We start from the raw sequence: 13855 nt of genomic DNA on the forward strand, positions 1-13855 counted from the left end.
TTTAATGTTGGCTGGTTTGGTTCAAGTTTAGTTGGGTTAACCAGCTTCCTGCAGGTGCTGGAACACCTGTCTGTGGCCCTCTGGTCTGACACTGTGGACATATTTTAATAAAGCACAGTTAATGCAGGTTTTCATACAGCAGGTCTGATGGATTAAAAGGAATTTTACTTTCCTCCAAACTAATGAGGTTAAGCTATTCAAGATTTATTTTCTATGGCAAGTTTCAAAACAACATCTTAAAAAGTTAAAATCCTTAAAAAATGTTTGTGAAGCACTGAGGCAGATAAAGTTTATTTGACCTCTTTAATATCTGCTGAATCTTTTAATAAAGAAATGAATGATGTGTTCAGAGTGAGACTACAGTTTCTTAATTCAGTTATATAATAAATAGTAAAAATAAATAGACGTTCTGCGGCTGTCTGCTTCATAAGTTTTCATGTGGACCTGACCACTACACTGAACGCACTGCAGGACAGATGGGGTCACACCACGTCACTTTCATTAATGAGAAAATGTATTTGAAACTGGCATTAGCAAACACCACAGCTGGAATACCACATCCATGCAGTAAGGGTTCAAAACAAACTTATCTACGGTCTCCTGTCGCAATTTCTGAAGACAGAACGTTCAGGGACAGTATGGAGTGCAGGTCATCTGTGCCGAGGGGCATTCAGGGAGATAAGTAGGCTCCTTACATGTTTGCTAATAACTGATCCTTTGTGACTGACAGTGACAGGTACTCACAGACAAGTCATTTTAGGTTTAAATAATTTAAAGTAATAGAAAATCTATATTTGGCAGTCTGTGTTAATGTTGTGACAGGCCTCTAATGTTTGGGAAGCACATTGTTGGTAAAGATTGTGAACCAGTGAAGCTGCCTTCAATGGTGTTTTCTGACCTTCCCCACGTGGGTCATTAAAGTGGTTAAATAATAACTGTTCAGGGTCAGGTTCATCATCACAGCACGTGACTCATTCAGCTACAAGACACTGCTGTCTTTGTTCATATGCATGAACATCATAGTGGTCCTTAGAGTCTCCCAGACTAACTAAGTCTGACGGTGTGTCGCTGAAGTAACGACACACTTCGAGCCACCTCTTCCCTTTTACACAGAGCTGACACAGACAGTGCAGTTTTACTACATCCTGTTCACAGTGACCCCACCACTCTTCCTGGGTTCAGACCTCTTACACAGACTGGCCTGGAGGCTTAAACTGTGCGTGTGTGCGTGCGATGAAACTACAGTAATGTATATGAAGAAGTTATGAGAATATGAATCAGAAACTATTAAAAACAGAAAGATGTTCAGAAACAGTTGAGAAAGAGTCCAGGTTGGATGGATTAAACTACTTGAATTTAATTTAATCCTTAGTTTAACCTGATGAACCTGCAGAAAACATGGCAACAAATGTGACCCCCTCCTTCTCTGCCTTTTACCCAGAATGCCATCTGAGGCCCAGTCTCAGGAGCCTCGGGACAGAGGACCGCCACCCCCTGTCACTCGGGCCGGACGCAGCGCTCAGCTGGCCAAAGCCGCTGCCACCACAAGCCCCACCCCCGAGAGGCGGCCTCGCGGACGACCTCGTAAGGATGGGAGCAGTGGGCGCTCTGCGCCTCCAGCCCCTCCTACTCCTCCTCCACCTCCACCTCCTCCACCTCCCAAATCAAGGAAGAAGTAAGTGAAGGGATCCTGGAACTTTGAGTTTGTGGGTCTCTGTAAACTGGGTCCTGCAGAGCTGGAGCTCAGATCAGATGGTCTAGTTTATTAGATCCTGCATGGAATCAGTTCTAAATGTGAGTGTTGGGGCCTACCACAGTTTATGACACACAAGCTATGTATCATAAACTGTGGTAGGCCCTAACACTAGATTAACAATTATTAATTTTGTTTATACACGGAAGCATTTAAATAAAAGAATGGGCGACCGCTGTCCTCTGCAGGTCCTGTGGTCTCAGTGTTCAGAGTTAGTTATGTAGAAGATAACCTGGTAAGGATACCATAGCAATAAAAAGAATCTTAAGCATCTTTATTGAGTTTTAGCCCAGTGTTTAATGCAGTTTTTGATTCACCAAGCTTCAGAGTAGAAACACGTGTCCCCTGAGCTTAATGTGAAACCTGCAGAGGAAGTGAGTGAGAGACAAGTTGCCAAGTACGACATGCTGTGTTCTCCTTATTGCTGCTTGTTATACTGAACGTTTCATCAGCAGAAACGCAGCCTAACATGATTTATTAAGAGAAGACACTAGTATCAAAGCAGAACAGTACATGGGTCATCTGAACCAGTTTTAGTGGAAGATCGGCAGGTACAAGTAAACACAAGATGTCAAGGCAGTGACCACGTAACATAACGCCACAAATCATGACCTTGTGTCCCTGTGGGGGTCAAATAGGTTGTTAACCAGCTCCAGCATCACTGACCCACTAATGAAGTGAGAATCCAAGCACCAGCAGGTAGTGACTTAGTAGTAGTGATAGCAGAGTTTATAGGTAAAGACATGTTCTTACACACATACGTCAGACTGTGATACACAGACTGCAGGGCTGCAGAGACAGAAGTGAGTAACAAAGAAAAAGCAAGTCACTGTTCATTATTGTCACACACTCGTCAGCCTTAACACAGAGAGCTCAACGTTGTGCTGACAAGTGTGTTTGTTTGTGTGTGTGCGTGTGTGTGCAGGGGACGGAGTCGAGGCAGAGCCCAGGTAGAGGATGAAGAGAGTATGGGCGCCACGGAGAAGAACCCCTCCGAGAAGACAGGTGTGTACGATGATGGTGATGGTGATGGTGATGATGATGATGATGATGATGATGATGCAGGGTGTGTATAATCCAAACACTGTTCCCTTTAAACTGTGCCAGTGTGTTTTAGACATTGAGGCGCAGTGAAGAGGTGTTTCCACTCGATACTGACTGTTTGCTTACACTGGCCTGAAGCTCTGTGTGTGTCGTTCTGAAGGTTAACACAGTTCACTCTGCTGTGTGTGTGTATGTGTGAGAGAGAGACTGTGAAGTCATGATAACAGCTCTCTGTTTGTTCTAACCTTCCCTGCTGATCTCATCTCCGAACTTTATTCAGACCATCACAGCTTTACCTTCAGTCCTGCTGCAGATCCATAGATCGAACTAGCTGCCCATCTGTACAGATATTTCTCTGTGATGGAATAAAACCAGCTGTGATTTAAGATTAAAAGAAAGTTTCCCACAGATTACAAGCAGAGATTCTTCCATCAACCTGCAAATCAGCTGAAGACAATAACTTGTGAACTGCCAGATCTGGACTTATATTTCTCTCAAAAAACGAATTAGGGAGAAATAAAAGCGTAATTAAAAACGTATAGTTTGACACACTGTTACACTGAGCCACGTTTCACCCTCATGTTAAAATGTTTTTATTGTCCTGTAGTCTCCAAATCACTCGTTACAGTCTCTAAAATGGGTTTCTTTGACAGTCACCTGGACATGACCTCTGCTCTTTTTACTAATTCATTAGCTTGTCATGTTGCACACAACAGCTCAGTGGTAAAATCATGTGACTCAGGGTGCAGGGTGCATTCCTAAAACAAATGACATCTTCAGTAAATGTAACATTACCATATGATGCATTTATAGTGTATTCTCAGTGTCACAGATGAGCTACGACATGGTTTCTGCTCCAGTCTATTGTCCACTCTGTAGAAAGTGCCCAGCACTCAGCTGAGAGCTGGACAGTCAGATGAACTTCCTCATACTCTGATTGTCATGTTCTGCCTCAGTTTATATTTCTGAGGACCAACTACAAAGGTCTATATGGAGACGGCTCAACATTCAATGGTGACGTTAATGTCTTCATTGTTGCCAGAGGATAAATCTTAGTAACTAATAACATTGACATGCAGTGCAGTTAAACATGCACAGCTGTCATTTACGTGTCAACAGTCGTACTTTGTTTGATAGCAGTAGTAGTAGCTGAGATACAGACAGGAAATGTGTAGAGAGGGAGAGAGACAGAGTGGTATGACATGCAGCACAGGTTCACAAGCCAGGAGGCGAACTGTGGACTGTGGTTTTGTGGTCAGCTGCTGGGCCCCTCTACACTTCTGCTGGTTTAACGTTCTGTGAAGAACTGTGACACGTTTATCACAAACCTTGGTGTAGAGACCATTTAGAAGAAAACAGTAAACAGACCACTGGCCCTGTGAGACTTATCAGCACACATCTCATGTTTTAAATCTGTAAATACCATATACTGACTGAATCTGAAATATTTTAATTGTATCTTGTATTTAGAAATGCTGATTAGGATATTTGTTGTTTTTCATGGTGATGTGCCTGTCTTTGTTGTGCGTAGAGGATACATTTGAAGAACCACTTTATATTTCATTGCCTTCAATGAGGCAATCAAATATGATCTGAGACATCCAGGTTTACATGTTTAAGCTTATTGCTGAGCACACAGACCAATGTGCTGAAAGGTTTTCAGTGCAGAAGCTCATTGATCTTTGGTTGTGATGATCTTCAGGTGAATAGTATCTACCAGGGCGTCTACTAGAAATATGCTCCTGCATGTATGTGTTTCACCAGTACAGCAACTTGCAGGAAGATGTCATGTTGCAGAAAAAGGTTGATGCAGTTCAGATGTTTCCTCCATGTTTCCTCCTCACTCTGTTGTTCACTGGAGACCCTCTGATGGTCTGGGGCTGTGGTTTGGTTTCATGTTGAAGGGATTTGTGTTTGCTGTCCACAGAGGTGAAGGAGGACAAGACAACCGGACGCCGTCGGTCCACCTCCAGGAAGAAATTCAACACAAACCCTGAGCCCGACCCCGAGCCCGACCCCGAGCCCGACCCCGAGCCCGACCCCGACCCCGAGCCCGACCCCGAGCCCGACCCCGAGCCCGACCCCGAGCCCGACCCCGAGCTCAGCCAGGACAGGCTCAGTCCAGAACCTGAGCATGACCCTGTTCCCCCTGCTGATGACCCCACTGCAGATCCAGCCCCGAGAGCTGAGGAGGATGACCCAAGCAGCCCCGCTGCCCCACTGTCAGCCTCCAGTCCTGGAGAAGAATCTCAAGTCAGCCCTGTGCCCGCATCCCCATCCCCACTTAACAGCCACAGACCAGCGCCTGATCCTGCAGAGGAAGACCGGACCGGCCCGAGCCACAGCCCCACCCCCATGGGGGTGGACCACAGTCCCAGCACAGTTGCTATGGAGACAGAGGAGTGCAATGAGAGTCCTGCAGAATCCGGTCCCATGGAGCAGAGTCCCGCCCCAAGCCCCTGCTCCAGTCCGCCAATCTCTCCCTGCCTCCGGCTGGAGGATGAGGACTCGCTGTCCCCTCTGTTCCAGCGGTCTCTGTCGGAGGATTCTGGAGGCTCGCCCACACCCAGCTTAGGGGACACCAAAAAACGGTGAGATCATTAATCAGTGATTATAATCTAATATTGTTTGTGTAATGGAGGAAAGCTTTGAGATCAGAACAGTTGTGTGATGGAGAACTAAATCTCTGTGTTTTTCTCATGTGTTTTTGTGCCCCACCCTCCCACCCCCTAGTCTGAAGCAGTGTGCCTTCTGTTACCGTGGTGATGAGCATCTTTTGGGTCAGGGCCGGCTAGTGGTGTTTGGCCCAACGCCGGGCTACATCCCGCTCCACATCCTCAGCCGCCGCGCCTCCTCTGACCGAGACAATGACTGCCATGACCACTGCTACCGTGGCGACCAGGCCCCACCTCCGTGAGTACACCTCACTTCCAGTTCATGTCCTCCTTCACAACAAAAGTCAAAGCATCCCCACCAGATCATGTAAGGAGAAAAATGGTTACACACTCAACAATAAATGTTTGTTTGTGTTTGTGTAGGTGCAGCAGTCCAGAGCAGTGTGGTGAGTATTCTTATTAACTATTAAACTGTTTATTTTTTTAACATATATAAATCACTGTAAAATATTATTTAATGTACAGTATCAATAGCCTAAGTGTAATCATAGTATGTTTCTTATTTGTGAATTACTTATTTAAAATTAATTTAATATTTATTTCTAAATAAATATTTCTATTTTTAGATTTTATATATTTTTAAAACTAGGGACTATATTACTTAATATTATTACATTTTATTAATTACATTTTTAATGCTATAAAATGTTGTATAGTTTAATTCTAATTATATTAGACTACTATTTGTTTAGAATGTATGTTATGTACATTAGAATGTATGATATATATATATATAAAATATATGTTTTTTTAACATGATTATTATTTATAAGGTTATATATCATGTTACAATATTACTTAAATTATATATAACACATAAATGTAATCTGACCATCCTGATGTTTCAGAGTCTTCCTCAGAGTTTGTGGAGCAGCTCGGACCAATTGGCCTTCCACACGACATCAATGTCCAGTCACTGTTTGATCCCACAGGTACACGGAACTGTTCCTCCTCCTCTCATCTTTTTAACCCCTTACTTACCAGGCTGTGGTTCTTTAACCTTACTGCTTGTGTGCAGGTCAGTGCTGTGCCCACCTGCAGTGTGCAGCCTGGTCAGAGGGGGTGTGTCGAGGTGAGGGTCAGTCACTGCTCTACGTGGACAAAGCCATAGACTCAGGATGCACTCAGGTAAAATCTGACTGATAGCAGGTAATTGACTGATAAGAAGTAATACCTGATTTGTCTTATCAGATTTTTTTTTTTTCCTCACCTGTCCAGGTCTGTGTGTTCTGCCGCCGGCTCGGGGCATCGCTGCGTTGCCAGGAGACGGGCTGTGGGCGGAGCTACCACTTTCCATGTGCTGCTGCTGCTGGAGCTCATCAAGACTGGAACCAGAGACGCACATGGTGTACACGACACGCACACACAGGTACACACCACACATATCTGAGCACACATGCCTATATATACACAGGTAAATCAGTACTATAATCTGACTATCATCTCTCTCCAGTGTCGTCGCAGTGTGCGCTGTGTTTGAGTGATGGTGATGTCAGCGACCTGTTGATGTGTTGTTGCTGTGGTGACTGTTACCATGGCAGCTGCCTGAACCCCCCCTTGACCCCCTCTCCGCTGTGCCGGGCTGGTTGGCAGTGTCCTAATTGTAGAAAGTGTCAGAGCTGCAGGTAACACATTTCACAACTAACAAAGTGCAAATACACGTTATATTGTCTTTACCTTCTCTGGCCTTGAGACTAAAAGGTGAAACGTGGACACCCAACTTAACAGGTTTAGAACAGGCAAATTATTTAAAATGAAATCTTTATGAACCTGTGCTCTCTACCCTCTGTGTTAGTTTACGAGGTGATGATGGTGCGTTGCTGGTGTGTGAACGCTGTGATAAATCTTACCACACACACTGTCTAACTCCACCTCTTGATCACACATCGACTACTGGCTGGAGCTGCAAGGTAAGATAAGCATGTAGTCTCAATGTTGACCTTTGGATGAACACCTAGTATAAAAGTCTGTGTGTTTAGAAAACCTCTTGCTTCTTCAGAACTGCAGAGTCTGCCGCCGCTGTGGTGTGAGGTCATCAGGCCATTGGGCCAATCACCCATTTCTGTGCGAGTCTTGTGACCCAGCCCTGCCCTGCCCTCTCTGTGACCACCCCACCAACCTCTACACACCACAGGAGTATCTCACCTGTACCTGCTGCTATAGGTAACACTTAGTCCAGCAATAGTTTTTAAGGTTATGCCTCCTTTATTTGTCTTAAATTTTTTAAACATCCCCAATATATATATTTTTATGGTTTCTCTTGTGTATATATTACACATTGTATCTGAAATGTTTCATGAAAATTGACCCAACAATCTGTTTTTTAATTTAAAACAGATTATTTTATAGGACAATCCTGGTCTGTTCCTCCTTCACAATTTTCAACCATATGCATAGTTTTGTCCCATCATTTCTTAGTGACCCTGATGAGGATTTCAAGCCAAAATGCGCTGTAAAACACTGTAAGAACATATTCAGCTTGTTTTCCCATATCTTTGCACCCTTGCAGTAGGTGAAAATGTGCTGGAAATTCCTGCTCTGACTCATAAAAATAAACAGCTTAAAAGAAGTCAGTTTAATTATCAGACAGGTTGTAAGCAAATAACACAATTTATTTTGAAGGTGTGAACTGCAGCATCCATTAGGAGCCTCACATAGAATTCACAATGTTCTTGCATGGACACATACTACATACACATTCTTCCAATTATACTACAAGACGAGCTACACATACATTGTCTGTTGTACACGCAACGTGCACTAGAAAGCGTGAGGCTATCCTCTAATAGCAAAAAGTCATTTATTTCTCATAATTGGACTTGCACAGGGTGCACAAAACTAGTCTCCAGATATCTGGTGCATTTGCAGTCATGGTATGGGCAGTCTGGGACAGTCAATAAAGCTTCCTGCAGATGTCCATACGAATCCAGTCAGACTTTGGCAGGTGGGGACTTCTTTTGTCAAACTGACATGGCCATAACGTTGACCTTATCGTTGTTTTGTGTGTGTTTTGGGGGTTTTCAAGAAAGATTTCCCTTTAGTTGTATATTGCAGACTGCTATTCCTGCCACAACAATGAACGTATTGAGAGGTCGTGGTTGAGTCTGTCATGTCTGTAATAATAGCAGAATTTATTTGAGAAAGACTAGACCTTAAAAAAAATAAGATTTACATTTTATGTGTTTCAGGTGTGTCCATACAGAGTGTATTGTCCAGGCTGGGGAGGGCAGGGCAGGGTCTGAAGGTTACATCTGCTCCACCTGTAGGCCTCAGGAGGAGGAACTACTCCCACACACTCCAATTCCAAGTCTTACCCAGCCTCTCAGTCCCACACAGCCACCACCCCTTAGTATTTCACAATTCCCAATTACAAATCACACTGAAACTCCACCAGTCAGTCATACTGCTCATAGCTCAGTCCATCTGGTCCCTTCAGAGCAACCACAGAGTCCTTCTAACGCCATCTATTTACCACCAGAGCAAAGTTATACACCATCTCACCCTGATCCCACAGACCTCCAACAAAGTCCTGCTTCACCTGACCCAGATACAACCAAGGTGCAGCATAGTTCTGCTCCACCTCACTCTGATCATGCAAAGAGCCAGCACAGTACTGCTCCTACTCAGCCTGGTCCCACAGACATCCAACAAATTCCTGCACCATCTCCCCCTGAATCATCAGAGCTCCAACAAAGTCCTGCGCCATCTCATCCTAATTCATTAGAGCTTCCACAGAGTTCTGCACCATCTCCCCCCAATTCATCAGAACAGGGTCTTACAGAATCTCAGCCTGATCCATCAGAGCTCCAAAAAAGTCCTGCTCCATCTGACCCTGATTCATCAGAGCTCAAACAAAGTTTTGCGTCATCTCACCCTGATCCATCAGAGCTCCAAAAAAGTCCTGCTCCATCTCACCCCGATCCATCAGAGCTCCAAAAAAGTCATGCTCCATGTCACCCTGATCCATCAGAGCTCCAAAAAAGTCCCGTGCCATCTCTTTCTCACTCATCAGAGCTGCAGCAAAGTCCTGCTCTATCTCGCCTTGATCCATCAGAGCTACGGCAAAGTCCCGCGCCATCTCACCCTGAGCCATCAGAGCTCCAACAGAGTCCCTCACCATCTCATCCCGAACCATCAGAGCTCCAACAGAGTCCCACACCATCTCAACCCGAACCATCAGAGCTCCAACAGAGTCCCGCGCCATCTCAACCCGAACCATCAGAGCTTCAACAGAGTCCCGCGCAATTTCAACCCGAACCATCAGAGCTCCAACAGAGTCCCACTCCATCTCACCCCACCCCATCAGAGCTCCAACAAAGTCCCGCCCCATCACACCCTGATCGTTCAGAGCTCCAACAAAGTCCTGCTCCATCTCACCCTGATCCATTAGCGCTCCAACAAAGTTCCACCCCATCTCACCCCGATCCATCAGAGCTCCAACAAAGTCCCGCCCCATTACACCTTGATTCATCAGAGCTCCAACAAAGTCCCGCCCCATCTCACCCTGATCCATCAGAGCTCCAACAAAGTCCTGTCCCATCTCACCCTGATATATCAGGGCTCCAACAAAGTCCTGCCCCATCTCACTCTGATCCATCAGAGCTCCAACAAAGTCCTGTCCCATCTCACCCTGATATATCAGGGCTCCGGCAAAGTCCCGCCCCATCTCACCCCGATTCATCAGAGCTCCAACAAAGTCCTGCTCCATCTCACCCTGATCCATCAGAGCTCCAGCAAAGTCCCGCACTATCTCACCCTGATCCATCAGAGCTCCAGCAAAGTCCCGCACTGTCTCACCCTGATCCATCAGAGCTCCAGCAAAGTCCCGCACTGTCTCACCCTGATCCATCAGAGCTCCAGCAAAGTCCCGCACTGTCTCACCCTGATCCATCAGAGCTCCAGCAAAGTCCCGCACTGTCTCACCCTGATCCATCAGAGCTCCAGCAAAGTCCCGCACTGTCTCACCCTGATCCATCAGAGCTCCAGCAAAGTCCCGCACTGTCTCACCCTGATCCATCAGAGCTCCAGCAAAGTCCCGCACTGTCTCACCCTGGTCCATCAGAGCTCCAACAAAGTCTCTCACCATCTCACCCTGATCCATCAGAGCTCCAACAAGGCCCTGCAGAATCTCAACTTGATCTGTCAGCGCTCCAAAAAAGTCCTGCACATCCTGAACTTGCAGAGCTCCAAGAAATTACACCACAGCCCCACGAAATTCCTAAATCACCTCATTCTAATGAAACGGAGCTCCAAAATAGTCCTCTATCTTCTCATCCTGATGTGACAGAGCTTGAAATAAGGCCTTTGCCATTTAGCCTTGATATTGCGGGGCTTAAAGTAAGTCCACCATCATCCCACCATGATCTAACAGAACTCCAGGAAAGTGCTGCTCAGTCTCCCACTGAAGCAACTATGCCATCCTCTTCACTTCCTGCAGAGCTGCAACAAAGCTCTGCCTCTATGAGTTCTACACAGCCCCAGCATAGCCTTGACCAGCTCAGTCATGGCCCCTGTAGTGCTGTGCCAGGTTCTACTGAGGATCCACTTGTGGCCACAGAGTCTCAGCATAGTCCAGAGCCAGGTAGTTCTATGTCCTGTAGTGTTGAACATTCTTCACATAGTCCTCCACCAAACAGTCCAACCCCTGTAGGTTTTAGTCCGTCCCTGTCTCAATCAGACCATTCAGACCTTCAGCACACCCCTCCATCACACAGTCTTGCACAAGACATCACTACACTGCTTGATAGACCATGTAGTCCTACAAATGACAACCCACTTCCTCAGCACAGTCCTTTACAAATGGGACAGTATAGCCCTGTGCCGCATAGTCAGACGCACGTCTGCACATCACCTTTACGGAGTTCCACACAGGATGCTGAATCTACACTGGACCAAGAGAACCTTGGATGTGGGATTGCACAGGATATTTCAACACTGGACGAGGACCTCTCACAAACCTACTGTATGTATACCAAGAAAGCAAGAAGACATGCCTCAAAGAGACCTGTTTCAGCTCCATGTAGCCCATCATCATCCCCACTCGGATTCACACAGAACAGTCTGTCACAGCCTGCTAGCCCAGAAACGGCCCACTTGACACAGCCTGTCCAGCCTTTGCAATTTAACCTACTTCCTCCTCGGCTTAGTACGCTGTCAAGTGTCACAGGGGAATGCAAAAATGGTACCACAGAGACAGAGTTCTTAGAAGATTGCCCTATACAACCTATTTCTAACCTTGATTGCAAAACACTGGAAAGCATCCCTGACCCTTGTAAATCCACCTCTGAACTGTCAACAGTGTCCCCTCAAAGCCAATTCCCAAACGAGTTACTTTCTGTCCAGAGTAGCCCTATTTGTATCCCTGATATCATCACACCAGAAAGCCTTGTTCACACTAGCACTTCAGCAGAACACAGTAGCCTAACTTGCTCACCATGTGCTGATGAGGAAAATTCTCTTCCAGCTAGCCACATTCATCAATGTCTTTCTTTTGAGGGCCCATCATGTTGTACAGAAGGTAACAAAAGTAAAGCCATGCATATCCAAGCTAGCTCAGCTAGCATAACCCCAACATATGCCAGTGAATTGCCTACTAGCCCTGCTAGCTCTCACCAGGCTTGTGCTAGTCCCATGCTGATGGAGACTGACCCTGCTCTTGACAGCACCAGAGCTGCTGATACCAGCCCCTCATCACAACCAGTAACAGTGAACAACTCTTCAAAGTCAGTCACGGCATTGGCATCACCTGCAACATCTTCAGTACAACCAGCTAGCCCTTCAGCAGTATTGACTAGACCTGTGCACCCACTGTCATGTCAGGACAGGGAGACAAAGGTAACTGTTGACCAACGAAGTGATTGGAATAATTCAGAAACAAGTCCCAGTCACTGTGCTGTCATTCCTGATAGTGCAGTTTGTACAAGCCCTGCTTATGCTAGCCCGGTCAACACAGAAGCTAACAGTGGTTGTAGTCTGGACTTTGATTCTCAAGAGAGATCACATTCTTATGTTGGCAGTTTTGCAAAAAGTCCTACACATCCTGTGCAATCAAGCCCCTTACGTGTCCAAACTACTAGCAGTCCCTCACAGACAAACCCCCAGCCAACACCACCTAGCTTTAGTCCTCCACACTGTAGGCCAACTGATACTAGCCCAGCTAGTATCTCTGTTAGCCACAGTCTGAGCAATATTACCTCAGACTATAGTGGCCAAACAGGTTCATGTTCTGCTATAGCTGATGTTAGCATTATTCACAGCCCACCTAGGTCTAGTCCTGCTGGTCAAGCTAGTCCTGTTCACATACAGAGCACTTCTAGTAGTGCACACTCAGGCCCAGTCCAAAGACAGATTAGCTCATTAGCTAACACAACATACAGCAGCCCTGCACATGCTTCTGTTGCTTGTGTTAGCCAACCTCACAGTGCAGCTCAGGCCAGTGAAATGTACCATAGCCTCACAAGTAGCCCCTGTAATAGCCTAGCTCCCAACACTGGAACCAGTTCTGGCCTTATTGCGCCTTCGAGTCTTGATGTGGACGTGGCAGCCAGTTCCATAATTAGGAGCACTTCACCTTCCAGCACAGTTCACATTGATACTGGTCTTGTTGAACCCTCAGACAGTATTAGGCAGACCAGTCCATTACCTACCTTTCTCCTACCTGACTCATCTGCTGTTAGCCCCAGTCAGGCTAGTCTGACCCAGGTTAGCCAGTCACCAGCTAGTCCACACAGGTCTGCTAATGAAAGCCAACAAAGCACTGCATTAGTGAGCCCCTTGGATCAAAGACCAGCCACCCCTATTGAGGTCTCTCCTACTCAGGCCAGTTTGAGCCAAGCTAGCCCTGGTCATTCTAGTCCCACTCAGGATAATACTGCGATGCCTAGCACAAGCCACACTAGTGAAACTCCTGATAGTCCCATACCCTCTATCCCATTACAGGTTAGTGCGCCTAAGACATTCTCCTCCGATGCTCCACACACTAGCTCTGTCCACAGTAGCCCAGCTGCAAATCCTGTTTGTGGCCCTGTGGTTACACAGACGATGCTAAATCTTGGTCCTACCAGCCTTGTGCAGCCAGAGGTTATTCTCAGTTTTGGTCGTGCTAACCCTGCGCGGGGTGACACTAGTCCAAGTCCTGATCCTGATCCTGTTTGCCCCACCCTTGCCACCCCTGTGCAGCCTGAAAACGGCCCTGATCCTGCTCCTGCTTGCCTTTTGCCATCTGATGCTGGTCCTGGAAGCCCTTCTGATTGCAGCTACCAGCAAAACAAACAAACCTATGGGGAGTCTAAAGCCTGTGTGGGTGAGTATCAGGAAACATATTTTCATACGTGTCATAAACATTGAAAATTGTGATGTAAAAAGACGATGTGATAATACTGAT

General features: G+C 46.2%; 1 protein-coding gene across 10 annotated transcripts in view; it reads left to right on the forward strand.

The window, feature by feature from the left end:
* kmt2ca (lysine (K)-specific methyltransferase 2Ca) overlaps positions 1-13855 on the forward strand; it is a 49827-nt gene that overhangs the window by 3383 nt on the left and 32589 nt on the right. For all 10 annotated transcript variants that reach the window (XM_026362168.1, XM_026362171.1, XM_026362169.1 and 7 more), the window contains exons 2-13: positions 1442-1675; positions 2679-2758; positions 4725-5388; positions 5531-5710; positions 5836-5858; positions 6321-6404; positions 6491-6600; positions 6691-6841; positions 6926-7097; positions 7268-7382; positions 7472-7635; positions 8661-13774. In XM_026362168.1, coding sequence (XP_026217953.1) covers positions 1443-1675; positions 2679-2758; positions 4725-5388; positions 5531-5710; positions 5836-5858; positions 6321-6404; positions 6491-6600; positions 6691-6841; positions 6926-7097; positions 7268-7382; positions 7472-7635; positions 8661-13774 — 7090 coding nt within the window. In that variant the 5' untranslated portion in view covers position 1442. The remainder of the gene's footprint in view (positions 1-1441; positions 1676-2678; positions 2759-4724; positions 5389-5530; positions 5711-5835; positions 5859-6320; positions 6405-6490; positions 6601-6690; positions 6842-6925; positions 7098-7267; positions 7383-7471; positions 7636-8660; positions 13775-13855) is intronic.

The sequence above is a fragment of the Anabas testudineus genome, chromosome 2, assembly GCF_900324465.2.
Source record: "Anabas testudineus chromosome 2, fAnaTes1.2, whole genome shotgun sequence".
NCBI lineage: Eukaryota > Metazoa > Chordata > Actinopteri > Anabantiformes > Anabantidae > Anabas > Anabas testudineus.